Source organism: Phaethon aethereus (genome assembly GCF_964289735.1).
Source record: "Phaethon aethereus genome assembly, chromosome: 5".
NCBI lineage: Eukaryota > Metazoa > Chordata > Aves > Phaethontiformes > Phaethontidae > Phaethon > Phaethon aethereus.
Genome location: NC_138579.1, coordinates 61,239,055 through 61,266,626, shown reverse-complemented (window position 1 = coordinate 61,266,626; position 27,572 = coordinate 61,239,055). Strand labels below are relative to the sequence as shown.

The window sequence follows — 27,572 nt, the reverse complement described above, 5'->3', positions numbered from 1 at the left end:
ATGAAAACAACAGAGCTCTGCTTTCCCTTTCACAGACCCAGATGCCCATCACACAGGTAAATTCAGTCCTATTCTGTGTTCCCGTGATCCTTTAAGCTGGTAGTGAAATGATTCACTCCAGCGTGAGCAAAAGAACTGCGTAAGAGCTTTTGATAACAGAATGACATGTTTCCCAAATAAACTGATTTTTAAATTTTAATTCCTTCATTTTTCAGAAGACTCTATCTCCATGATTACGAATATTGCTGAAATCACGTTTGTTTGCATGTGGCTGCTTAAATCCTGCTCAGCTAATAGCCTCTAGATAATATAATGCTTTCAAAGTGCTGGTCTTCCGCTTTTTCTTTCACTCTCTGCTCCTCTAAGGTAGACACAAGTTTGTCCCTTTCTTCAACCACTTTCATCATCTCAGCAAAAATTTCATTCTCCTCATTCAGATCCGTCTCATCTTTGAGGCTGTCTAAAAGATACAAAACCAGAGGTTAAAATCCAGTTCGCTCTATTATTAGCTTTGCATTTTGACTGTTTGTGTACAGCTTGAATTAATATTCTAGTCAACAACAAATGAAATTAATAGCAGGTAATATTGTTCATGTTACAGTCCAGGGAAAATGTCTCCTGCATTCGGGCCATTTACAGTAGACCATTAAGGCTCCTAATGTGTAGAGTAGATCTTTTAGCAAAACGTAGACTGTAAGGGGTAGGAAAAGCATTACTTGTTTATAAACACATTTAAGATGGAGTTTAAATTTAGCTTATACAAGGTAAAAAGCCCAACCATGAAATGCAGTACCTGTAAGAAAATGGAGATTGTTTTTCAGAAAGTATTAAAACTGCCATCACTTACAATCCACATGCTTAGAACACAACAGAATATTTTGGGGTATTCAGTGCTATGTAACACCCCCTTCTCCCTGCATTCCTCCTACCCACACTCTCTCTCCTATTATCAAATGAAAGGACAAGCCCAAACTGTAATCCCAAGTACCTAAAAGCAGTTCCAAAATACTGTGGTAACCAGTTATGCTGCAGTTAACGTAAAAGCAGAAAACCTCTTCTCTGGTAAGGTGGTTGAAGAAATTACTTTCCGGTGCTGCCTGTCATCACATGCTAGCTGGGTGTTGCTGCCTGCACAGCACAGTTGCTGGAATTACACGTGCGAGTGCTCCTGATCCAGTTCAGTGTAGAACTGGGCAGGTTAGCGCAGCTGTCTTCGCTACAAGCCAGATGAGAAGAGCTCACAAGTTGCATTTTGCTGGCTGAGCTGCACTCACAGAAGAGCACAGGAGGCAGAGCCTCAGCCACTCTGGTCCTTTTTGGAGCAAGCCCGGACTTGTATGGGCATGGTCTATCACTGTGGGCTGGAGCATACTCTTCCTTTTGACTTACCATCAATGGCCATTTTCTCTCTCAGCTTTTGTTCCAACCTGCTTTGGTGGTCCTCCAATTCTAGCTCTTGGGCTCTAGGTACAATAAAAAGTATGTTAAAGAATAAGCTTTTTTCAAGAAAGACATATGTGTTAATAGTATTTCAACCAAGAGATTCTGTGTTCTGCTTATCTAGTACTTTCTCCTCATAGGCAGTCAAGGCTAAAAGGTTTGCCTGTGCCCACACTGCCACAGCAATTCCAGAAGTACCACAACCACCTTTTGCATTATGTATCAGATTAAGCTCCCTCATCCATCGCAACACGTAAGGCTTTAACCAGCTGGGCTTTGTTGGTGGCAACCACAACGTGATTCTGCATAGGACTGAATGCTCCTGCACACGGAGGGCCCTGCCAGGCCCTCTGCACAGGAATGGGTTCTGAGGCAAGGGAATTAACACACGTGAACACACCCAGACAACCACATTTTGGATCCTCTAGTGATAAAAGCAGCCTGCTTTTGCTTTGCAGACAGTGTGAGCAGGAAGCATTGCTACTGCAACACCCAATGGCAATCCAAGGGGAAAGAAAGGTTTGGCCCTTGGCAGCATCAGCAAGCTGGGAGAAATTGGGGAGCAGCCGGAGCTCGTGGCTGGGCTGCAGGTCCGCACACAGCACGGGGGGCTGACTGAGCGTTACGGACACAATCAGTGGCAACGAGCGGCCTGCACTGGTGTGAAACCCAGGGGAGAGTAATGACTGCTGCAGCTCTCATCACCTTCCCACACTGCCCAGAAATGGTGGAGAAAATAGCTGAGAGTCACCTCTGCCTATCTGTTGAGTGTGTTTCCGAGGAGGCGAGGTGAGGGAACTACAGCAGATATTATTTCCATCAACCACAAACAGTGGCATCTGAGATGGTTTTTATTTGCTTGGTGTATCTGCCTTTTCATTACTGTAGTGGATTCCTAGATCTTTTCTGCTATGTCCAATAAAACACGAGATAAACTTGCCAGACTGTTTTTCTTGGGAGAAAGTGCCCGAGTGTTCATTAGACTCATATTATATAAAAGCAGAGCATCCATATGCTATACCCGTTTAGAGTATTGTATATGACTGAAATAATCGAACCACTGTGAAAGGGAAGGATGAGGAGGCCTCCAATGAAAACCTGTGTTCAAAACAGATTGTAGCTCCTCTGGGTACACTTATTCAACGACAGTCTCAAACTGCAACACACAGCAAGGTGTTCAGGTGTAACGTGAGTACGCTTTTCCCCTCTTCCCTCCCCATTTTTAGTACTAATGATTGTCCTTACTTACATAATCAGGAGCTCAGACTCATAACGCATTAATTTATTCTTCTCCAGCACCAGCTCAAACCATTCATGTAGCATCTGAGTTTCATCCTTTGCGCCTGAATCTGTTTAAAATAGGACAGTTAGATGTGCATTACCAGCTTTCCTTCCAACGCTCTTACTGCTTCAGTTCACTTTACAGAGTCCTCACTTGTAAGCCTAGGTGAGTCCAAATGTAGATTTTTTTGCTGTATGTAACTTACATCAGTAATGTCTGGATACAACAGGTATAACATTCTTGCCAACATTTGGTTGAATGTTGTAGTTCATTGCAGGTGAAGGTGCATTAGATTTAAAAACACTTTTGTTTTGCGAGTTAAGTTTTTTTCTTTCAAATAATAGTATAGACTTTCTTTTTTTAATGGGCACTTTTTCTTTCTCTTAGTTCTGCCTTTGATAACATAGTTTCTCTGTTCATGCTGGACTCCAGCAGCTGAACTATATGTGTAAATGGATATCCCATTAACACAATCAGACTTCAGGATATACATGCTGGCAAGTACCAGCTGAAGTCCCTGCTTCCAGTGGGCATCAGACACACAATAAAATCCTCTACAGATTTCCATTTATTTGCCAACTGGCCTCTAAATCTGCATCTGCTTTGAATGATGGCAAAGGCTCTGGGATGGGACAAATCTATTATTACTGAGTGGTTTTGTAATTCTTTGGGCCAGGGCATCACTGGTAGACACCATACAGTCATGAAACACGAGATGGTCTCTCTCCCAGAGAGCTCAAAACTTGACTCCAACTTGCTGAAGAGGAGGACAGGTTTCTCTTGCACCAGGTGAGGGCCTTTACTCCTCCTAAAATGCCATCTGTACAAAAATCTTTGGCAATGAAGAACACCTGGGTGTTTTCAAGTGGCAAGTCTGAGCACATATGTATTTCTTTTCCTTGCTGTCCTTACTAACACACTCATCACTTCACATTTTCCATTCATTTTCTTCATAAAACAAAACCACCACTCCATCCTTCCATGCAGAATTACAGCAGCACCAATGGCACTGCAAACACACCTCCCACAATGTCTGCTCTACCCACCCGCACTTGGTTGCCACAAAATAGTGATCACTTATAGGAAGCAAATATCTCACGCTACTCCAGGTTGAGGCAACAATTTAGGTGACACGCCAACCCAAATTGACAGAAGCAGAAATATCCAGCCTGTGCTCCTGCCTCAGCACGTGATAGTTGCACACCCCACCACGCTGCTGCCACGTGTTGGAGGCAGGGACAGCCGGACCTGGGACAGAGTAAAAGGAGGTGCAGGGGAATGCAGCGGTCTCCTCCTCAGTCCTTACATCACGCTGCTAGATAACCATGCATAAAATTCCCATAAACCAGCCTGGCTATTTTCTGTGATTGGAGACTTATGCAATTTCTCCTACTTTAAGAGCACTGCACCTTTTTTTCAGATGACTGAGAGCACTGAAATTTAAGCCCAAAGGTCTCAGGTTCGAGCTCCAGAGATGACAATTACAAGAGTATCATTAAACTAGGTTACCAAGTGGAGACATAGCCAGAGTCCTGGACAGCTCAGCAGCGATTCAGATGCCTTTCCATTGTCATGAAATGCGCTTTGAAATGCGGCCCCAGGAATCACCCTCTTGCCTCTACTGCTTCAGCTGTCCCTCACTTTAACGTCAAAGACAGGGTTTGACTCCACTCAGGAGCAGCAGTTTAAAGCCCATCTCCTTGGGGCAGTAATGATCTTGCCCAATGCAGCCCTTTAGCAATCTTCCTTAGCCGGAGGGAAACTGTTGGGTGTTTGGGATCACCAGCCCATTTGCATGCCTCCACCAGGCACTGTCATCCCCAAGAGCCCGGGTCACCTCCTGCCAGCGTTGGAGGAATTACATGGACCCCACGACAAGGACAGGAATCACACTGGCTTGGGTGCAGTTCTGCATCTTCTCATCAGGATTTGACCCCAATCTGAAGTTACCATGAAACGGGAGGATAAAAGCAGCAGGAGAGGGCAAAGAAATCTTGGTCCAATTTCTGCCTGGTTCCGTTAAAACTTGGCAGTAATGGATGTGTTCCTGTGGGATCTTCCAGGTCAGCAAGCGGTGACCTTGTCAGAGTGACTGCTGGAGCAGTTCTCACTGGGATGTGTCAATGGTAACGTCTCTCAGATCCAATGCAGGGATGCAACATTAGTATTCAGAGCCTTATGACTTCATATGCCACCATCAAAAGTTATCATCAAAATTTGATCTATCTTACTGTCAGTAAAAACATTGCAATTGCAGGTATGCATATGTCCTGCACACACACGCAGAGGGTTACTGTTCCCTGTTTGCTGTTTTCTTGATTAGGCAAAAATATTCTTTTTTTTTTAACATTTTCTCTTTACACTTTGAAATCTCTGTATCTCTAATAAAAGACCGTGTATCATAGGTCAATTGAGGTAAGCAAACAGTAACACACTTTGCAAAAACACCACTCATTTTAACAAAACCCTCAGTGCAAGCTGAAATAAAAATAGCCCTTGTTTTTCCTCCTTTTCCATCCCACAGAATGCCCCCCAAGTGTCCCCAGAGGCGGTTTTCCCTTGAGCTCTTCCAATGTTTGTTAATAATAATGTTAATCATTATTTAAGTCTGATGGAGTGCTTCATGCCTTCCCAGGGCAGAACAAGCCAATGAACTCTTGCATAACGCTGTACAACACATCCTTTTAAAGGTTACAGGGAAAACAATTCATGAGTTTGTTTTGTGAGCTGTGCTGGCTTTTTCTTACAGTGTCGCTGAAGCAAAGCCTTCCCCATGGTTTACTCAAGTCTCCTTTAACCCGGATCCCACTTGAAAGTCAGATATTCTTCTAATTACATTGTAGTTATGTCTATATTCATCACTTTTGAGGGAATAACAGGCTGTAGAGGAGTATTTGCTGAATATTACTGTTCTCAAAACCTCAACCTTCTGTTCTGCGGAGTGATGCTACGCTGTCCCCCCGTACAGCAGTCCCGCAGTAAAGGGAGCTTGGCCAGTTTGCATCCTTTTAGGAACAGCTAAACCTCATATCCCTTACTCCTACAAGTTTTCAACAAATCCCTTCTGACACTGCTGGAAGTTCTGAGAAGCCTTGGATATGCTCCTTATGAAATCAAAACCTAGCTGCAACATATGCAGATATTTGTTCACCTTCCAAAACAGGGAGAGATTTCTTAATGCTCTCTCAAGACAGATTTTCTTCTTTACCATAATTTTTCATGATTTGTTTAGTCAACTGATCGGTTATGCTAATCTCAGTGGAAAATGTGTTTTGAGATTTTTATTTCTGTATTTTCTTGTAGGCAGAATATCTCCATAAGCCTCCACACAAATGTCAGTGGAAAACAAAGTGGCGGTACATCAATGATTTATTTTTTGGTATTTCGAATTAGAATAAAGGGAATAATGGGCATGAAAAATTATTCATAGGACTGATATTATTTCTTTTTTTTTTTTTAATGCATGAATTGTTGTCACTACAATTAGAAGATCATCAAAGCCTCGTTTTGCTCATCAGTCTTCATGGCAGTTGTTTCGCACCCACGCATGTTCTCTTCTAATTCAGTTGAGGAGGTAATGAATAACTCCCCCTAACAAAGGGGCCATTCATCCCAGGCTTACAGAATTATTAGAGGAGAGTTGCGTAAATGTCACTGAAGACTAGTGTTTGCAGGCCTGTCTCTAAATTTGGTTATTCACAACCTTTGCAGCTCGATATTATTGCTGAACTGTGATCGTTTTCTAATTACTTTAATAATACCTATTAAATCACTTGAATCGCATAAAGCGCAGACCTGCTTAAATACAACTTAACCTAATAAGTACTGGTCATTCATTAAACAATAATGGTCATTATTTTTAAGAAGGTTGAACAGAATACAAAACTCACCGATTCCTGCATCATTACAAGTAACAAAGCACTTACGTTTTGTTTGGAAAAGTTACGGCTTCATGCTTTTGCACCAGAAGAGGTACTGAGAGACAGTAACATCCTACGTTTCAGTATCTGCCCTATTTGTAACTGGCCACCTACACACAAACAACCAACAGGGAGAAAAAATAGTACTTTCACCTTAATGAGGGCAATCCAATTACTAAGGATGGGGAGAGAATGAGAAGCATCAATCTCTTGGCAGACAGCCTTTCTTAGGAAATGCGATTGTCAAAACAGCAAAAACAAGAGGTGGCTCTAGGCCATTTATCCTGGTATTCCATGTCTAGCCCAAGAGCGAGAAGCCTCTTATCCCTCTATATTTTTGATATTTCAAAAAAACATCCACCCTTATACAAATCAGCAGTAAAGAAACAAGGTAACGCTCCAAACCCTCAAAGTCTTTTAGCAGACTTTCTCAGAGGCAGTAAGGTGGGTGCCATTTGATAAATGGCTATGTTTTCATTTTTTTCCTTTAAGAAAAAAAAAAGATGCTAGCCTTTTAAATAACATTTGAAACAGGTTGGCACTATCAATTATAGGAAATTAGTTAATAAATATAAAAGGTTGGACAAATGCTCTCTTGCTGAACTGATTAGTTCAGTGTTAGAATAGAGGCAATAACTTCTAAGAAATACAGCATTAAAAAAGCCGGCATGTAGAGATTGTGCTGGCTTGCCTAGCTAAGGCATCAAGATCAGATGCCAAAATATATCTAGGTTTTCAGCGTTGTGCAACTGCCTGTCATGAAAGCACAAGGCTCAGCTTCCTAAAACAGAGGTAAATAAAGACACGTTTGCAATCGGGCTGTCGGCTCTCCAGAATCCTTTCAGCACAGAACCACAGCCCCCTCTGAAGTCCCTTACATGCATCGTTCACACTCTTGTCCCCATTTTGAGCCTGGCAGGAGCCCCTAGATGTTCCATTCCCACCCCATGAGCGCTGGGGAGCATTGATAAGGCTGGGCTGGTGGGAGGACACCGCAGTCCTGCATGCTTGGGGCTGTTGTTCAGGTGAGTTACAGCCTTGCCTCCAACCGGAGCCAGGATCACGTCCCTGTTATCTTCTACCCATGGGGGAAAAGGCCCTGTGGTTCAGGTCGGGGTGCCTGTATGCTGCTGTTGCTATAGCATGGCCACAGGCTCTAATCATATTAATGGCATTTCACACTCCTGGAGAAGTCATTAAGGACTCTGTTACTAGGCACGGGCTGCTGCTGGCTTGGTAACTGAGATACAGCTCCTGGAAACCTCACTGGTTTTCTCCAGGAGATGAAATTAAGCTTGGATGGGATTTTAAAAAATGGGGGGGAAAAAATGGAGATTCAGGTTCAATAGCAAGACAAATAATTCCACCTCTGCGATAGCAAACAGAAATTTATAGCATTCAGTGTAAAGGTGCTTGACCTAATGGAGTTTGAGGAGAAAGGTAAACAATTATTTTTGTCCTTCCAGTTACTCTTTTATTTCAGATTTTGCACTGAACTCTATTTCTATGACAATCATTAAAAACCCTGTGCTTTGAGAAAGGTTAAAAAACCACCACCAACCAACCAACCACTGCTTCATTTACCTGATTCTCCTCTTAGTTCTCTCTCCAGTTTGACACCAAAAATCTCCAGAGCTCTTTGTCTTTCTTCCAATTCTTCTAGTTGGCGCTGGACTGCCTGCAAAGTTGTAATGATATAAAAGCTACAGACATAGTTTAAAAATTCAGAGACAAAAGATGGTCTCAGTGGTTAGAGAAACAGCTTGAAAAGGTCTCAGAGGAGTCGTGGGATTTGCAAACTCATTGAGCATATTAGGCGCCTAAGCAATTTAATAATTCTGCTAGGTATCTGTCCACATTTTTATGTGGGCAAGTACTGTAGGTGCTAGAAGAATCTAATTTTTTCTGAACTCTAGCTCTCCCTTTGCAAGACAGAGAATGTAATATTTCTGTGTCTCACAAGGTATATGTTAAGGTATTGACTTTTCATTCAGAGGCACATATTCTGAGATGCTACACGAATAAAGCTTATATGAATAGTGAAGGTTTACAGCTAGAAAGCTTTGCTAGCTATTTTGTTGTCCATGGTGTTTTGCTGTTTGTTTTGCTTTTGTATTTCACAAGTTTTTGACACAGGAAGGAAAGGGTTGAATAGCTAAGAAGTGATAATTCAGTGGCACTTCAGGAAGGACTTCTACATTCACTGGTCTGTCCCCTGTTAAATAAGATTTTCAGAGGTGCCATGTGGGTGATAGGCATGAAACACCTTAAAAGGTTGAATTGTCAAAGAGAGATGCTCAGCAGCTCCCATTTCAGGCTGTGTTAGGGAATACCAAGCCAAGACCTCAGCAACAGCCTAACAAACACAAAGGATGGTTCAAAAAGTTTGGAATTGATTATTTGTAGAAAGCAGTAAAATAAAAGAAGGCGTGTATGCATCTAATTTTACCTTGAGATAATTTACAATTCTCAGACAAATCTATAACATAGTAGTTCTTACTTTGGATTAAATAAGATACTATTTTTCTTTCCCATCAGTTTTATTCTGTCACGGATTTTATAGCAATGGCTAGATATTAGCATTTTCTAAAATCCAGTCTGGTTCAAACACAAAATTTCTCTCCTTTTCAGTAATATATTTTGCAAAAGCAGCGATGTCTACAAAAACAGAGATTTCAGATTCACATCTGAAAAACAACATATTAGTTTTCTTTTTTAATTTAATATTGGTTCAGAAACAGCAAGTGGAAACTCCGTCCAAAACTATCCACCTGCTATAGTAATAAAAGAGAAGACGATGGACAACTCTGCCTTCAAAAAGCCTGCTCTGCCCACTACCATATCTTGATTACCATTACAACCTGAATTAATGAGATTAAATCTAGCTCAGGTTTCTCTGCCCTATGCTACAGTACAGACATACACAAAAAGTGCTAATGGCCACCTAAGCCATTAAGTTTTGTGTGCATATACATATATGCATATAGATATGTATGTGTGGTAAGTGAAACAGATAAACCTGAAAATTCTGACACCAGAGGGAACACAGTCTGAGATCAAGTCATGCAGAAGTGCATTCCCAAATGTTTGAACTGGAATTGGAAATAATAAAACATTAGCAGAGTTCAGAGCTTTTCCAGCATTTTCCGAAGAGCAGGGCCTGTATAAAGTGAAGTGACTTTGCAAAATTAAGAAAGAAAACAGTTGACTTTCACTGTTATGGCAGAGAGAGAACAAAACCCATCACTGTATTTTCGTACCCACCATAGGGGTAGTAGCTGAGTTTCTTACATTCTCTGGGGCTGATATTATTTCCACTTTCTACCTTTTACCCTCTTCAATGTATTCTTTTATTGCCAGTCACTATTCCCTCTTTTTCTTCATACACAGTTACAAAATTATGATGATGATCTGAGGCACATGTGGATTTATCACATAGAGAGATGCAAGGCCCTGCTACATACATCTTCCTGCTCCTGACGGTTTGGGGGGATTTCCACACAGAAGGCAGTGAGCCACAGCGAGGAGTGAGGGGAGGTGCAGAGCCCACACTGGGTACCCCTCATCCTTACTAGTCACTCTTTGGAGACAAACAGGACATTTGCGAGCTACGTTTTCACCTGTGCTTTGTGAAGCCTCTTCAGCTCCTCTTGTTTAATCAATTGCTTTGTCTCCTTCTCCAGCTTTCTTCTCCTTCTGAGAGTCCGTTTTGCCTACAGAAGAGAGAGAAGGGAAAAAAGGCAATTAAAGCGTAAGTATGTCATTACAGGTTTTCTCAAACCTTATTCAGAATCACAGAACTGTTGAGGTTGGAAGAGACCTCTGGAGATCATCTAACTTGACTCCCCTGCTCAAAGTGAGGTGAGCTACTACAGGGTGCTTGGGGCAACCTAACTGAAATAAAAATATTCTTGTAGGATTATTTTCATGCATTTGTCTATATTGACTTTAAATCATTACAAGCTCTTATTACAACACTAAGTGAGCATGAACTATGTGTATCAATAAAAAATGTCTGAATTGCAAAGTTGACTACATGCAACATACCACTCTACATGGCTTCTGCAGACATCACCCTGATCAGGGAAGAAGCCAGGCACAGGTGGTGGGAAGCATCAGTTTAAGGATACTCAACCCATTTCTATTGCTTCAGCTGCTAAGTAGTAAAATTCACTTTGCATGGCGCTTCTAACATGGTAAGAGGGACAGATCGGAAAGAAACAGCCATCACAGGACACTACCTGAAGCCTTTCGAAACCTTCCCCAATGCCATTTCTGCACTGCGTTGCAGAGGTTTTTTGCCTTTCCCTGGGGCATCTGTCACTGCTGCTGCTGGGAAAGCGGGGCAGCATGTGCTGCAGGGCTGGCCAAGGGAATTGCCTGTGCTTGCTCCATCTTGCCCTTGACCCAAGCTGTCTGGAAGTGCTTCAAGACTGTGGTTTTCCCGTTTTGGAGGAGACAGAATATATGAGCACCATAGACAAGATGACTAAAAAACTAACAAACCAGGAAGCCACTAAAAATTTTCCCACCAAGTTTTGCCAGAGAAAAATGGTGGTGCGGGTAAAATAGAGCTGGCACAAAAAGAGGGGCTAGGAGGCAGCCGAGAGAAACAAGCTGAGCGGGGAAGGGGCATCAGAACTGAGTCACTGCTAACACCCGTGTGTGACAGCTGCTCATTCACCCCATTTCTGGCAGCTGCCTGGTCCTGCCTGTCCCTGCGCCTGCCTGAACTGTTGGGAGTTGCTCCTATTCAGTTTTCTCCCATGTCTCCCTTCTTTTCTCTATTTTGGTTAAACTTTTTTTAATTCACCATAACATTATCTTACTATAGATTGTCTTTCCTGTAGCAGGAAAGATGAATGAGGAATTCTGACACCTCAGTGCATCCTGACACAGAGCCACTAGCAGGAAATAGAAACATAGAATCATAGAATTTTTGGGTTGAAAGGAACCTTTTAAGGTCATCTAGTTCAACCCACCTGCAATGAGCAAGGACATCTTCAATTAGAGCAGGTTGCTCAGAGCCCCGTCCAACCTGACCTTGAATGTTTCCAGGGATGGGGCATCTACCACCTCTCTGGGCAACCTGTGCCAGTGCTTCACCACCCTCATGGTGAAAATTTTTTTCCATATATCTAGTTGAAATCTGCCCTCTTTTAGTTTAAAAACATTACCCTCATCCTATCACAACAGGCCCTGCTAAGAAGTCTGTCCCCATCTTTCTTATAAGCCCCCTTTAAGTACTGGAAGGTTGCAATAAGGTCTCCCTAGAGCCTCCTCTTCTCCAGGCTGAACAACCCCAACTCCCTCAGCCTGTCCTTATAGGAGAGGTGTTCCATCCCTCTGATCAGTTTTGTGGCCCTCCTCTGGACCCACTCCAACAGGTCCATGTCTTTCCTGTTCTGAGGGCTCCAGAGGTGGACACAGTACTGCAGGTGGGGTCTCACCAGAGCAGAGTAGAGGGGCAGAATCCCCTCCCTTGACCTGCTGGCCACGCTTCTTTTAATGCAGCCCAGGTTATGGTTGGCCTTCTGGGCTGCAAGCGCACATTGCTGGCTCATGTCCAGCTTTTCATCCACCAGTACCCCCAAGTCCTTCTTGGCAGGGCTGCTCTCAATCCCTTCATCTCCCAGCCTGTATTGATACTGGGGGTTGCCCCAACCTAGGTGCAGGACCCTGCACTTGTGCTCATTGAACCTCATGAGATTCACATAGACCCATTCCTCGAGCTTGTCCAGGTCCCTCTGGATGGCATCGTGTCTCTCAGGTGTGTCAATGGCACCACCTAGCTTGGTGTCATCTGCAGACTTGCTAAGGGTGCATTCAATCTCATTGCCTATATCATTGATGAAGGTATTAAAGAGTCCCAATACGGGCCCCTGAGGGACACCGCTTATCACTGATCTCCATCTGGACATTGAGCCATTGACCACTGCCCTCTGGGTGTGACCATTCAGCCAATTCCTCATCCACTGAACAGTCCACCCATCAAATCCATCTCTCTCCAATTTAGAGAGAAGGATGTTGTGGGGGACCATGTCAAAGGCATTACAGAAATCCAGATAGATGACACTGGTAGCTCTTCCCTTGTCCACTGATGTGGTCACTCCATCATAGAAGGCCACTAGGTTGGTCAGGCAGGACTTGTCCTTGGTGAAGCCATGCTGGCTGTTTCTAATCACCTCCTTGTCCTCCACGTGCCTTAGCATAGCTTCTAGGAGGATCTGTTCCATGATCTTCCCAGGCACAGAGGTGAGGCTGACGGGTCGGTAGTTCCCAGGGTCCTCCTTGCTATCTTTATTAAAAATGGGCACAATGTTTCCCTTTTTACAGCCTCCAGGGACTTCACCTGGTTACGAGTACTTTTCAAATACCATGGAGCATGGCTTGGCAACTACATCAGCCAATTCCCGTAGGACTTTGGGGTGCATCTTATTGGGTGTCATAGACTTGTGCATGTTCAGGTTCCTCAGGTGGTCTCGAACCTGATCTTCTCTTACAGTGACCTGCGACCTTGGTGTTGTCAGCACCATGCCACCACACATTGCTGTGCTTCTGTCTCTGGAGCTGTGCAACTGGGTTTCCATTCAGTGCCCCACTTAGCTTTCAGCTAGACTATTTTTTCAGCGTACTGGGTAGCCTCTTGCTTTGCTTTCCTTTCTACCCCCCCGCAAAAGCAACAAATCGAAAGGCCACTTCATACTATTCATTCCACTTTACTGATATTCGCTCCACAGGAAAGAGGTAAACACATTTCTGATGAGCTATGCAGGCAATAAAAGCTCTGTTTCTTCAAATCAGGGCAGGGTGTCAAGAGTTCACTGGTGCTTTAACCCCACCGCTCCTGCCAGCCACAGGAACCGAGTCAGGGCTCGGAGACCCTGGTGTGCAGCCGGTCCTTTTGGGGTATAGGGTCTGGGTGCGACTTTGCGGCTCATGCGGTCATGCTGATTAGGATAAACACAGCTTTTCCCATACAGTCTGCCTGTAGTGCCTCTCAAATGAAGTTGTATTTCCCCAAGGGAAATCTGCATCTGTTTGGTTTAATTTTTTCAACAGTTTGCTTGTTGGGCTACATATTAAGGCCACTTATGAATGCAGCTTCAAAGTGGTTTCAGTGAAACATGTCTGCTTGTCAAATTAAGACCTTCTCTGCTAATGTTGGTGTAACCTGGGGGAATTAAAGATCCAAAGAGGAAACAGAAATTTTTGTTTTCATCTGTCTTAAAGAGTTTTAATGTATTTTTCTCTCCATGACACATAACCTCCACTGATAAAACATTCCCATCCCCACGTTGAGAAATTGCAGTGTGTTATAGATCAAAATCATATGATAAATCTTAAATACAGTCCAAGTGAAGAAATAACTTTCGGTTTACAAGTCAAGGTTACCTTGTGTGTTAATGAAGGTTTGGATTCAAATTCATCATCGGAGGAAGAAGTAGAATACTCAGAAGCTTGTTTTCTGACAGGTAGGTGTTCACATCCTAAAATGCAGGAACAAAATAGTCAGTGAAGCAAAAAAAATACAGTTCTTTAACTTACACAGACATTTTGCACCTGCCATGAGTTCTAATCAGCAGCACCTAGAGCAATTTCGAAATTTGGCTGTCAGCATTAATTACATTTTTGATCCCTGTCAAAAACTCTGCCTGGGTATATTTGATTTTTTTCAGGTATTACGTACAAATAAATTAACTCCTTGAGCACCCTGCACGTAGCATGCTGTTCTGAATGCACTCAACATTCATTAAAATGTATATCTGAAGTTAGCCATATTACCCAAATGATTGTATAAGGCTCACTATACAGTGTAATTGAATGCAAAAAGTCTGAGCCAGCTCTTAAACAAATTACCCTTATGTGGCTTGTAGCATCTGGCACCCATTTTTACTACATGACATCTGCTCAGTGTAAAATAGTTGGCGTCAGAATGTCTGGTCATATAAAAAAATCACAAATGTAATCAGAAGCAAATGGACTAAGAGAACAAGGCTTTATCACACAGCCTCATGCAACATAAATATTTCATTAATTATGTCTAAACAAACGTCACTTATTTTTCTGCTTTAGGAATATTATCACATCATTGAACTGTTGATTAAAATGCCATAATAAGTCAGGAAAATCCATACATCACAACAATGCACTCCATGAGGAAAACTCAAAGGCTGCCTTTGGAAGAAGCATGCTTTCAGAATTATAAATTAAATTACATTTAATTGCAGCAATTTTATCATGCCTGTTTTTCCAGCATCTTGTTTCAACTGGGTGTAAATATTTGAATTTCTTCTTAATTTGTCTAATTCATAGCTTCATTCTCTTTATTTCAGAAAATAGAACTGCTTTTGGAACATCTGTCTCTACGCTTCAACCTGCTACAGGGTTAATGGTTAACAGCTGGGCAACATCTTGGAAATGTACATTATTTAAAGCTAACAGTGCCATTTTTCTTTGTATGTGAGAGGTAACAGTTGGCTTTCTATGCGCAAGTTGTATTCAGACTAAAATTACTTCCCATTCTCCCAGTGTAAATGTTTCCTCTTTGCCTTGTCCTGGATCCCAGTCCTGAAGTAGGACTTCTGTCTCAAGCTCTAATTTGAAATCAGGATCCATGAAACACGTTCACCCCAGGTGGTAAAGCAATGAAAGCAAATCCAAGTAATTTGAGGCAGAAATTCTGATTTTTGTCAGTGGTCTCAATTTTAGAAGCACTCAGTCCTTGTGTTCAATAAAGCTGCAAGCTCAGAGGGTCCAGCAGAGCAGACGTGGGTCCTGCCCTCCTTTTTGCAGGACAAGTTCCTGGGCAGCAGATGCCTGCAAGCACAAGCAGGGAGGTGCAATAGCCCTCCAGGTGGGTCTACAGCCTCCCAGGTGATTCCCCTGCCCCAGAATTGCCCAGGCTGCCACCCCACACCTCCCCAGCACTCGGAGGCGGGACGCAGCTTCTGCTTGCTGACCTGCTGGGGACTCTCTGATGGCTCATGATTGCTGGGGTCACACTGGTGCCCCACGCACTATGGGCAAGAGTGCAAATCCAGCTGCACCCCATCTTTGCCCCGGCAGGGACAGTCAGCCATAAAGCCTTGCTCAGTGTGCAAGATGGAAGAAGGCATGGGGGGTATCACAGTCACTACTTCTTTTGAGGAGTAAGCTCACCTAACTTGCTTTTCCCTGTGCAACTAAAAGTAGCTACCCTGCAGTCACACCGCTGGCGATATCGAATTCCATAATACGCAAGCCACAAACCTTACAGCCCGACAGGGCTCTAAACACAAGCAATTACACGCTCCCTTTCTTCTCTCAGCTGTGGGAATAAGCGACTGCTTCCCCACGTCCTCCTCCTTGAGCGATATCAATAATTTAAAAAGTGTTACAAGGTCTAGAGGAAAAGCAGCCTGCCATAACACAAGGGCACCTGCCTCCCCCTCGTGGGCATGACTCAGGCACTGTTTGCCTTTACTAGGACAGAGAGAGGGTCAAGGACTTCCCCAAGGGCCATCTCATGAGCACTAGGAAGCCAATGTCTGTGCACAGAATAGATTCATAACATCCACAGTGCCTATCTACTATGGAGCGCCAGGTATTTGCACCTTGCTCTGCAGAGAAAAGCCATTTAGATGGCTCTGAATCAGCTCAGCCTTTCAAGAGATGCGGTACCCAAAGCTCTGTGAGATAACAACCACCCAACTGTGATCAGCAATGTCCTTCATCGTCTCCACTCAAGAAGCCTATAGGGCAAAGGACCACAAGAAACCACTCAGCGATGAGGCATCTGATGGATCTACCTGTGCACATTGACAGTTATGGTCTCTGTCACATTTATTGCATATACATTTCATAGTATGGATGTTCTCCGCTAATATAATGTGGATAATAGAAGCATGGGCTACTCCAAGGAGGTGCTTGGAAACACACAGCGGAGTGTGACAGAATTGGGATGAGAATAAAGGTTTTTTAGGCTCCCAGATGTGTGGTCCTGCCACATTTCAGGGATATAGAAACAGTGGGACAGTGCCTTTCTTTCAACATTAAAAGGGCAGTCATTCAGTGCTCTACTCAACTATTATTCTTTGGCTATTTCCTTGTGGGAGAGATCAGAAATATGCTTTAAAATGTACCCCAGCTGCAAATTTCAACTTCAAGATGACTGAAATGAGCACAGTAAGAAATTACCTCACAGAATGAACTTGTTTTATGCAGAGCTGGAGAAAAAATACCACAAGTTTATTCTATTTTTGAAAAAAAAAAACAAACCAAACACCACACACAACCACTCTTCTCTATTACAGCATTTATATGTTCTACTATAGATGACTGAGCATTAATCTTTCCTATCTCCGAAGGGCTGGGATAGGCAGAATTTAGCTGCCAGCTGTGAGGAGTTGGACAAGGAGTTCACACATAAAAATGTTCAACTTGGGGACTTTTACACTTACTGGGTCATTTAAACCCAAAACTTAGAACTTTAAAGTTAGATAATAATTTGTCTGCTCCAAATATGTCAAGTCTTAAAGGTTGATAGCTACAGAAAAGATCGCAAAACCATATGCTTTTTTCCAAATATTAACTGAACTCTTCTAGACTTGGGCTTTCACTTTCCTGCCATCTCATTCCTTCAAAATGGGAGTTATTTGTTACTTATTTCTTAAGTACTCTAGCATTTCTCTAACTTCCAAATTAACAGATGTTATACCAGACCCCAGCTAATATGACTTTGGATCACTAGGAATGGTCAGCCATGGTTTTAGTTCTTAATTATAAAGGGGAAAGGAACAAATATTTCTGAAATCTTTATTAATCTATTATTGATTTCTACTTCACCATCACTACTAGAGTTTGGTCAAGAGACCTTTCCAGCATACCTGATTTACAGCTGTGAATTTACAGGAAACTGAGTATTACTTATTATTAATTTTTATTGAATCTGACAGTGCCACAGAATACACTTCAAAGTACAAAGTTGGAGGAAACCTCCAGTTCTTGATATTGGGACTTGGTATCCTCATGTATGTATGTCATGAGATGAGAAAAATTACACCTGTGAAATTAAAATTCCTTCCTATGGCCAGTTTCTTGCACCTTGGTAACCCAAGGGTGAGTCTCAAAGACACTTTGCTTTGGCCTAAGCACGGTGCCACTGAATGCTATCAGCGGTAAACCCCTGCTGTATTCAGAGAGATCAACGGGACCAAAGTCCAGTGCTTTTGAGAACCCTTCCCTCAACACAGAAATCTAGGGTACTGGTTTTCCTAGGAAACTTGAGATCCTTTGAACAAAGAGGGAGGTGTCATATGAAAAGGTTAAGAAGGTGATAGCTTCTGGTAGACAGGGAAGCACAGCTGATTGTCCTGGAAATTCATAGGGAAAACCACCACTGCTGTCAATCCATGTGTCACAGCTCACCTCCTTTTCCTGGAGTGTTTTTGTGTCACATTAACGACTGTAGCCTAAATACACAGAAAGTCTTGGAGCAGGAACTATTTTTATAACAATTTTTATAACGTAATTTTACATTAATCTGTTGGCCTCCTCTGTAAGTGTCCAAGATTGCATATTTTTATAAGGTCGTTGGCGTTAATCATGACCATTTTAAGTACTTCATTGTTTTACAAAAGAGAGAGGCAAAGCTATACATATCTCTTGGGGCACTGGTGTCCCAAACCAGATGGGAACTGGCATGAGGTGGGAGATGAAAAGAAAGGCCAGTAGAAATCTGGAGTGGGCTTGGCTGTTTGGCTTCACATCTTTGCTTCTCTACAGATTTCCCATGTGGCACATAATTTAATCTTGTAGTGCCTCAGTTCCCCTTCTAAAATATGAAATTGCTGAGATAAGTGCCGTAGCTGGCAGGAATATTGCCAACACACAGACTTACAGTGGTACAAAGATGCACTAATGGGAACAATGTATGAACCCAAAATATTTGCAAGTAATCCCTTTTCAGTCGGAAACTGAACAAAAACAGCAAAGTGACTTCATAGCAGGTCTAATTCATCAGCTGAATCGGTAGCTCTGTTTAATGAAGTGAGCCATGTAAACAACACAGTCACAAACTGAGTTATAACAAGTTTCATCTAATCTAAGGGACAATTCTAAGGATGTTATCACATGATTCCTACTCTGTCAGGGACAGAAATATTCCTCCCACATCTCCATCACTACCAAGAAGCAGCTCCTGAGTCCCAAACATCTGCCAATAACCAAGCACCTTTGTGGGCTGGTCTTCAGAGGGTCTGTTTAAGTGAGAAGTAACATAAACCCTGGCTCCACTACTGCATCTCATTACACTCCAATGACTGCAACTCTCTCATAAAACCTGGCTTAGCTCTCTTTATACTGTTGTTTTTCTGTGGTATTAATGATTTTTAGTATCTATAACTAGCATGGCACTTTGAATGTTAGTTTAGAATTTTTTTGAATTTCAAAATGGCAAGTAGGCTTAGGAGAGAACAATTAACCACCTGATTGATCAATTTTATTGATCAAGGTTTGGGGCTTTTTTTTGACTGCAGGTTGAAACACAAAGGAGGAATCAAAGGACAAAAGCTTCAAAAATGTTGTGCAGCAAATAAAAAAATCTGGAACTGCACCTAGGAAAAGTGTGACTATTTGGGGACATTTGTATATTCTACAGGAAAACTTAGAGTTTTATTTTTTTGAAAACAGTCTCTCACTGAAATTAGTGCATGATCCCCCATTACTTCAGTAAGATTTGTCAAGGTCCCACACAGCTGGATGTCTGCACAGCCCAAAATTTCCAAGTGGCTCTGAGGAACAGCTCTTACAAAACAGAAAGTCTTAGACAGAAAGCCTTTAGACCAGGTTTGGATATTGGAAATTAGAATGACCCATATGGAAGGTGTAACTGCAGGCGTAAGTTTGAGTGACAGGCAATCTGCTGCTGAGTAATTAAGATCTCTGCTTCCTCATGCTGAGCTTCAGCTGGTGGCTGAACACTTGGCAGGAGATGACAGAAAGACAGAATATAGTTTTAGTTTGGACAGACACCTGGGTCTGAAATGCATAAGTCATCAGCATAGGAAAGACATCTGGACATGTGTTTGTACATGAAGTAACTATGATAAAGTGTAGGGAAAGATGAGCAACATAACATAGAAGTAGATGTGTAGGGTGAGACTGAAGGTTCTTCCAGTCTGTCTCCAGCAGTGGATATCTAAACAAATGTTCTATCACCTTAACACTCGCCCAGCCTCCAATCATTTTTCAGTCCAGGAGCATTTTAAATTGGATGTGGTTTCTAAGCATTCAGTTAATCCTCCATGGATTTCTCTTCAATGGGCTTGCCCAGTCTCCTCTCAAGCCCTTGGACTTTTATCACCCAGCTCATTCTTTGGGTCCACAAGCCAACAGCCCATTGAGAGAGAAACCACCAGCATAGTATAAGACCAACCATACTTGTACAGAACAAGTCTGTTTGGCCTCAAATAGGATATAAAAGCCCTAAGGAAAAAAGCCAAGAGGAATATGAGAAAGAGCCTCATTAAATTGGTTTCTGCAAGGTGCTGGGAGTATTTTTTTTTTTCTTTAAAGAAAAGAAATTTTCTGAAATTCATGGTAAACTTCAGGAGAGAAAAATGACGACATGTAATGTGGCTAAAGCTCGTCATCAGTTCATGGCTTAAGTTTGCCAAGCCTAGGCCTCGGACAAGTGCCAATATGAGACAGAAATGCCATTTTAGAGAGCCAAGCAGGACTTGGCTCTTTACCAGTTTGATTTACTCAAATATGAATGTTTGAAAAAGTTCATGGAGCTGCAATGTTGAAACGTTGAAGACTACAGATTACTGGGCAAATCGCTAGATCAAAGCTGCAATTTTCTCTTCTGAACAGACTTTGCAATGCTTATATTCAATAGTTATAATAATTTAATAATTCCTCTTTTGGCTTGCACAGCAGAGGAATGCAACACATTAAATATTTTGAAAAACATTCTGGTTTAAAGTATAGCAGTATTCAAACCTAAGAAGAACTTTTCCTATTTTAGGTGGAACTCAACATATTAATTATTGTGATACATCTAGTTAAGAGCAAGTCAGCTTGGCTTAGTTGATGGGTGATAACTAGGTATAGACTTAGAAAAAGCCTCCTGTTTGAGACCACAGCATGACAGGTGTGAACACTAGCAACTCTCTGTGGCTTCAGTGCATCCTCTGGCTCAATGGGGATGCCTGGCTTTGTGAGTTGTTGGATCAAAGTCTTGGAGCATCCTTTGTCTAAAAGTTCAGGAGGGAGAGCAGGAGTTACTCTCTTGATTTTCATAAGCTTCAGATCAAGTCTCTTATATACTGTATATCCTCCTCATAGTATGCAGTACTTCTGAAACAAAGTATGCAAAAAGGATCTGGCAGCTCACTGGGAACACTTCAGTGACTTCACGTTTTACATACATACTGTTATTTTAATGCTGCAGTACAGCAGCAATTTTGGGGTTACAGTCTGGGTTGCAAATTAATAACGTAAGAAACAAACAGGTATGTCAATAAAATTCAATAGGTTATTCAGTTAATTCTGCAGTGGGATGGTGGAAAGATGGATCATGGAGAAAGAGGTAGGCACAGCTCTCATACATCATATTTCATACCTGAAACTGCGCTGCACTTAATTAACCTGAGCATAGGCTCAGAAAGACTCAGATTGCTCTTCGTCTGACATCAATATTTCTTAGACTCGTCTGCAATTTTAATACTAACCTTGTTCTTGCAAGCAAACATGGAAATTGATGCCTTTTAATCACTACCCAAATAGACTCACAAATAGGTCAGAGTAGGTCAATAAGGTGCTATCTCCTCTCAAGTAAAAGAACAAGGGGATATTAATGACACTGCAAAGCCCCAAAATTATGGCTACAGTTAGGTAACTACAGCAGCAGACAGAGCCGAAGAGACACCTGCTGAGAAAGCAGATACACAAAGCAAAGCTTCTTGCTGTTGCAACCATATTGCTTCAGTCTCCGAGCTCCTCATGGAAAGGGTAGCAAGTGTATTCTAGACTGGAGTTTTCGGTGCTCATCCTTTGGATTTCCCGCTGTACTCTCCCTTCTACAACACAATGTCACAGCAGCAGCCACTCTTCACAGGATCCCACTCTGCCTTACTACTCCTTCCACCTCTGAGAGTACATTTTCCTGTCCCAAACACATTTGAACAGCAGCGAGCAGCAGACTAAACTTGCACACAGAGCACAGCTCGCTGGACCCAAATCCACTCTGCTCCTTTAAACCAGAAGCAACTCCTAAACCTTAACAAAAAAAAATATATTTATTAAGTATTTCTATGTAGAAAGTTACTATAAATTAAACATAACATACAACAGATATGTATTTCACAATCACACAGAGGTCTTTTAGATGTTAAGTACTATTACTAGAAATAAATAATTCCACTCATCATTTCACCTGTGGAAGGATAACGTAGCCTGTCTTCTGGAGAACGATCCTTCACAGAAGGCAGAGATGACACAAAGAAATTCCCTTCTCTGTCACGAACTTTACTTCTTGGTCTATCAAAGAGCAACCCAAGATTGGCCTTCTGTGCAGAGTCTCCCAGATTGTCCTTGAAAGTGTTCTTGGGCTCTGGAGATGAAAGAAGGAGGTACTTTTCATTACAGACAAATGTGTCATCCATGGGAGTCCCTGGAGAAGTCTCTTTAAAGGTAAACTTTTCTAGGAGTCCTGGGACATCCTCCATCCTAGTGCAAGATGATTTCTGAGGTATACTGGTCATCTTGGAAGGCCTGGTGTGAGGACTGTAGACTGGGAAGGATACTTCCTCACTGTAATCCCTTAGAGATCTCTTTTCAGAGTCAACAGAAAAATGAGAATGATTTGCAGGAGGGCTCCCATTTCCTAAATACTCTCCTGCCCACTCCCTTACTTTAAGTTCCCGTGGCTGAGTGTTACTTGCTCTGTTATTGTTACTGTTCCTTTGGCTTAGGGAATAGCTAGGAATACTGGGGAAGCTGAAGAAAGCTTGTTCTGAAGAAGCTTTGGCTTTGCTGTCAGAGTCCTGCTTTAGTCCTTCTGGAGATGGGGTTAGAGGCTCCAAAATGGACCTCTTGATCACATTGGCTATGAGCCTCAGTGGTGATTTTGGCCGGCCAGCTGTGTGCTCCCTGGCAACTGCATCTGGACTCCTCAGAGCACCTTTTGCGTTAACTGACAAAGCTGGTGGATCATCATCTGCAATTAAGAGAGGCACAGAACAACCAGATAGTTTGAATACATCTTTTCTCCAGTCAGCATCCTTCTCCTTTGAAGTCCCCATTTCTCCTTTGTTTCGATACCCCAGACTGGTTGCACCTAAATCCGTCCCATTTGAATCATATGACAAAGGTTGCTGTTGAGTACAAATCACCAGTCTCTTTTTTGGCTCCTTTAATTCTTGCTCAAACTTTTTTTCTGGGTGCCTTTTATTTTTGTCACCTTTTTCTTTCAAATCCAGAGATGACAGTACTTTTGTCTTCCTGATAAAACCTTCTGGTTCAGAGGTATATTTCTGGTTTTTTTCCTTCCAGCCCTGGGCTGTGCATGTCCCAGTGTCACCATCTGTATCTTCAGGCTCAGAAAAATCAGCAGCCAGTGTCCCATTCCCAGGAGTGATCCATAGAGAACTTCTGGTGCTGCTCTGAAAGGGACAATGGGGCACATAGACATGGATGTCTTCAGGCATCTCTCTGGCTTTTTCTTTTCTTTGAAATACTGGGCTGTATGGTTTGAAATGTCCTCTTGTATCTTCTGATGGTTTCTTGTAAGAAGCCAACTATGAAAAGAAGATTATTTTGTAGAAAAATACAGTTTAGTACATCTTGTATTTCATGTAATATTTTAACCAATTTTAATCTTAACATAATACTAATAAACATAACATTTTCTTTATATACACACATACATATGTAGATGATAACGCAATAGGAAGAAAAGCTTTTCTCCCTAAAGTGCTAATATTATACTAGGACTGGAGATGTAGTACTACTGGAAATTTTAATAGTCTAAAAAGAATGTTTTTCATGCTAAGAATCTGTCATATCTTTATGAATTGCTTTTAATATATTCCTTAGAAAGTCCTATCTACAGGAAAATAAACAAAAGCAGATCTGCTCTGTTCTCCTGGGTGCGTTTCCTTTAGCATCCCCTTAGAGTTTCCAGCAAGCACAAGAGTCCATCATCTATCCTCTCCAACTGCTTTTTAATATTGCATGCTTACATGGCGCAGGTCGGAATGAAGTAACCCAGAAAAGACTGTAAAATGCAAGACAGTACTTTTGAACAATTCAATTAGGTCTCCTTTATGATTATTTTTCTTTTGGTGAAGATTTGATTTCCTTTGGTGAAGATTTAAATTCATTACTCTAGACACTGAAATCTTCTGCTGGAGATAGTAACAAGGATAGATGCACACATTACCTAGTCAGCAGACCACACCTAGAGTTTAACTTCTTGAAAAGAGAGGCATTTTATCCTCAACACTGTGCTAGCGGATGGTGAGAAGATTTAATTCCTGTTTCCACTTATGTGCCAGATTCCCAAATTCACATGGATGAAACCGTTAATCTGTCTGACTTCTCATTTCCCAGAAGCATCAGAAGTAAGGCAATAATGAATACTCCTTGTTTCACAGTTGTATTTAAGGACTAAAAGTAATATTATCTCAGAGAAAAAACACAAGAAACACCAATAATCCTCTCTTCAGAGTAAGAAAAAGGCCCCCAAGCACTGCTTATAGAATGGGAGTGGGAGCTGCATGGAGTCACCTCTCCCCCTATGCAGCGTGGCCAAGCAGCATTGTGCAGTTCTACTCCCCTGGGACGTTCCCTCCCTGGCCCTATTGTCCTGGACCGGATTTCAACTACCACCGTGGACATGGAAGACTTTTTTTTTTTTCCTAACACAGACCTAAGGTCAAGCAACTTTAATCATGTTTAACCCAAGGGTGAGGACACAGAGGACATGGGCTGGTCCCTGCTCCACACAGCTCCAAGTCCAGGGGACGTGCTGCCCTTTGCTCAGCCTGGCTGGTCATGACTCCTGCTGCAGTGTTGCACTTAGGGCAGGCCCACCCTTCCTTAGCCTTAGAAAAAAAAAAAGGCAGAAAATACAAAGGAAATCCTAGGTCCTGATGGAAGCTGAAGATGTGCCTGAGCTATGGGAGGTGTGGAGTCAAGGTCTGCTGCAAATTAGAAGTAGTCTTCTGCTCACCGGATACAAGGGGTAAACATTAGATAGAGGCACACCTATGTCTAAGGGCTGTAATGGCCTGAAATCTCCCGGTCTCCCTATGCCAGTTGGCTATGGCCAGCACTATGCAACCGCTTACCTCCACTCCCAAATTTGCTCTCCAAGGCCAGTGCTGGCACTTGCCTTTCCCCTGGTGATGGAAGTGGCATTTAAGCCACCCCAATGTGATCCCCTCTCACCCCACCGCTGCTGGCACCTGGCCTTGCCCAACATGCTACACATGAAGGCTCATGTCCATCCAGCCCTACAAGCACATGGGCTGACCAAGAGCCATCTCAGGAGCACTGGGGACAGATTTGGGGTGTTTCCTCTTTCCTCCTTTGGGCAGAAACTGTGGCACAAGGGAAATCCTAGTAGCAGTTAAGGGAAGGGCAAGGTGGTGATGCCTACATGTTAGCTGATGCAACAGGTCAGTGCCTAACTCTCAGTGTGATTGAGGTCTGATTCCCACAGAAAGCAAATGCCACTTAGCTACGTGATTTGGGAATGGTTATATCAATCAGAACAAAGGCTCTTCCCTATGTATAGCACAGGCATAACTTCAACTTTAGTGGTTGCTGTGAGGACCATAACTATTTGAAAGAGCAGAGGGTGCTCAGATGGCCCGCTGAGAGCAGACATGCCCCAATAGTGGTTACAGCTAGTTTTGCTTTGCACAATTCTCCTTCGTACCTGTGTTTGTGAGTGATCCTCTCCAGGACCACTTTGACAGCTGGCTGAGCTGTCCTTCCAGTGTAACCCAGGCTTCTTGCCGGACAGTAGAGGGAAACCTGCCAAAGACAGATTTTACCATCATATTTGTATTGGTTTTGTCTTAAATAAACTTTGCAATTAAAGAACAAGAGTAGAAAGTTAAAGAGTCATCTGGATACAAGTTGTACCTGAAGTGCTGACCTACAGTAATGAAGTTTGTGGCCTCACTCACATGCGTGTGCATGCTGTGCCAAACACGTTGGCATTTTCAGTGGTGGACCTGAACTGCTTTGACTTTTTGGCTGGAAGTAGTGAAGCAGCCTTTGAGTTCCAGGAAACTTTCTGGAAAACCAGCCCTCTTTAAACAGCTTCCAGACCATAAAAGCAGAGGCAGTCAAAACAACCAGCAACTTTTGAAGCTTTGGGTAGTTCTGAGAAATTAAAAAAATGGATGACTTCCGAGAGGACTGTCCATCAGACTGGGAAAGAAATGGGAAGTGCAACCACCTGCAGGCACTAAGGGCAGAAACTATCCTGCAGTCTCTCCTGAGCCAGGCCAGCGGGCAGCGCCCTGCGGGCTCTCTGAGGATCAGGCAAGGTAACTAATTGCTAACAGCCTTGAACCAAAACTAGCACACACAGACTTAGACCTGCTGGAAGAAAAAAAGTAGGGAGGTAACTTGCACTTGGAGTCAGGAAAACTCTCTAGTATTTGTGCCTGTGGGAATTTTACATAATAAATAATCTTTGGGCAGAAGAAAAGTATCCTGAGCCAAGATATTACCATGTCAAGCTTTAACATGACAAGTATATTTATAGCTGAATTATTAACTCCCCAACCCAATTGTTAGTTCTGGAACTCACAAAGGTTCCCAAAGCAAACTTTGGTTCTTCTATGTAGGGACTAAAAGCTGCATAAGAACAAAAGCAACACGCCAGAGAGAGAAGGCAGTTCCTGCACATGGACTCCAGAAAAGGCAAACCAGGGAGAGAGGCCAACTTTCCTTTCCTCTCAGTGTTTCACCTGCTCGTTCCCAATCTTGACGCAATTTGCTACATTCAGTTAAAAATGAGGGAAATGTTGCGCTGGAGCTCATTAAGGACCTTTATATTCTATATAGCAAATACAGATCCATGGGAAAATGTGAGAATCCAGAATTAGGATAAAAAAAACCCCACTGTTGCCTGTGTAAGTGAGCTGGCGGGGTTTAGCCCAGTCCACTAAAGCCCTTCATCTCCTGACACAGGCAAACATCATGGCTCAGCACACCAAGGGGAAACCACCTCTGCAGCAGCGGTAGGACTGATAAGGGCATAAACCCCACAGCCCAGGGGTCTGCAGGGTAACGGCACATGCCCATGGGGAGAACTGCTTCCCACTACAGCATTAGCTTACAAGGACAGTGCCTGCACCTGCCAGAACATGCCTTTGCACAAAGCCACAGCTTGCAGTCTTTCACAGAGATAATGGATTTATTCCCACTAAGATGTTGAACCCGTTTTTGCAGCTTCACATTCAAAACAGGATTTAAAAAAAAAAGTTCCCTAGGGCACTGTCATGATCTGCTTGGCCCAAAGGCTACTCCAAGTGACCAAGATAAATTAAGAGCATGGTGTTCCCTGTGGCCATGCAACAGAGATTAAAGATTTTGAAAGGTAATATCCTGCTCTGAGCCTTTCAGTCAATATAGCCATGACACTGATTTCCTTTCCTTGGCTGCGTACCTCATGCTGTTTATGAAACATATGTGTTTTGGGAAATAAGTCTGAAAAGGAGACAGATTTTTCTTTCATGTGACTAATGATCATATGAATTCTTGTAACCAAATATTAAGCGGATTAAATATAGAAACTAAGACTTACAGTGTTCCTCCAGAGAGTACAAAATGCCCTTATTCTGTTCCCAGTATACACTGAACATGCTTTACACCTCGTTTTAGCAGCATACTTGAGGTTCAGACAAATTCATGCAGCACAT

At 42.6% G+C, this 27,572-nt stretch overlaps 1 protein-coding gene across 1 annotated transcript in view; it reads right to left on the bottom strand.

Annotated features, from left to right (window-relative positions):
* Positions 1–290: 290 nt before the first annotated feature.
* The window catches only part of MICAL2 (microtubule associated monooxygenase, calponin and LIM domain containing 2), a gene marked incomplete at both ends in the record, with an annotated part of 108,230 nt that continues 80,948 nt past the window's right edge, over positions 291–27,572 (bottom strand). Inside the window, 8 exons of the mRNA XM_082000681.1 lie at positions 291–460; positions 1,390–1,463; positions 2,690–2,789; positions 8,227–8,320; positions 10,263–10,355; positions 14,038–14,132; positions 22,064–23,426; positions 25,574–25,671. Coding sequence (XP_081856807.1) covers positions 291–460; positions 1,390–1,463; positions 2,690–2,789; positions 8,227–8,320; positions 10,263–10,355; positions 14,038–14,132; positions 22,064–23,426; positions 25,574–25,671 — 2,087 coding nt within the window. The remainder of the gene's footprint in view (positions 461–1,389; positions 1,464–2,689; positions 2,790–8,226; positions 8,321–10,262; positions 10,356–14,037; positions 14,133–22,063; positions 23,427–25,573; positions 25,672–27,572) is intronic.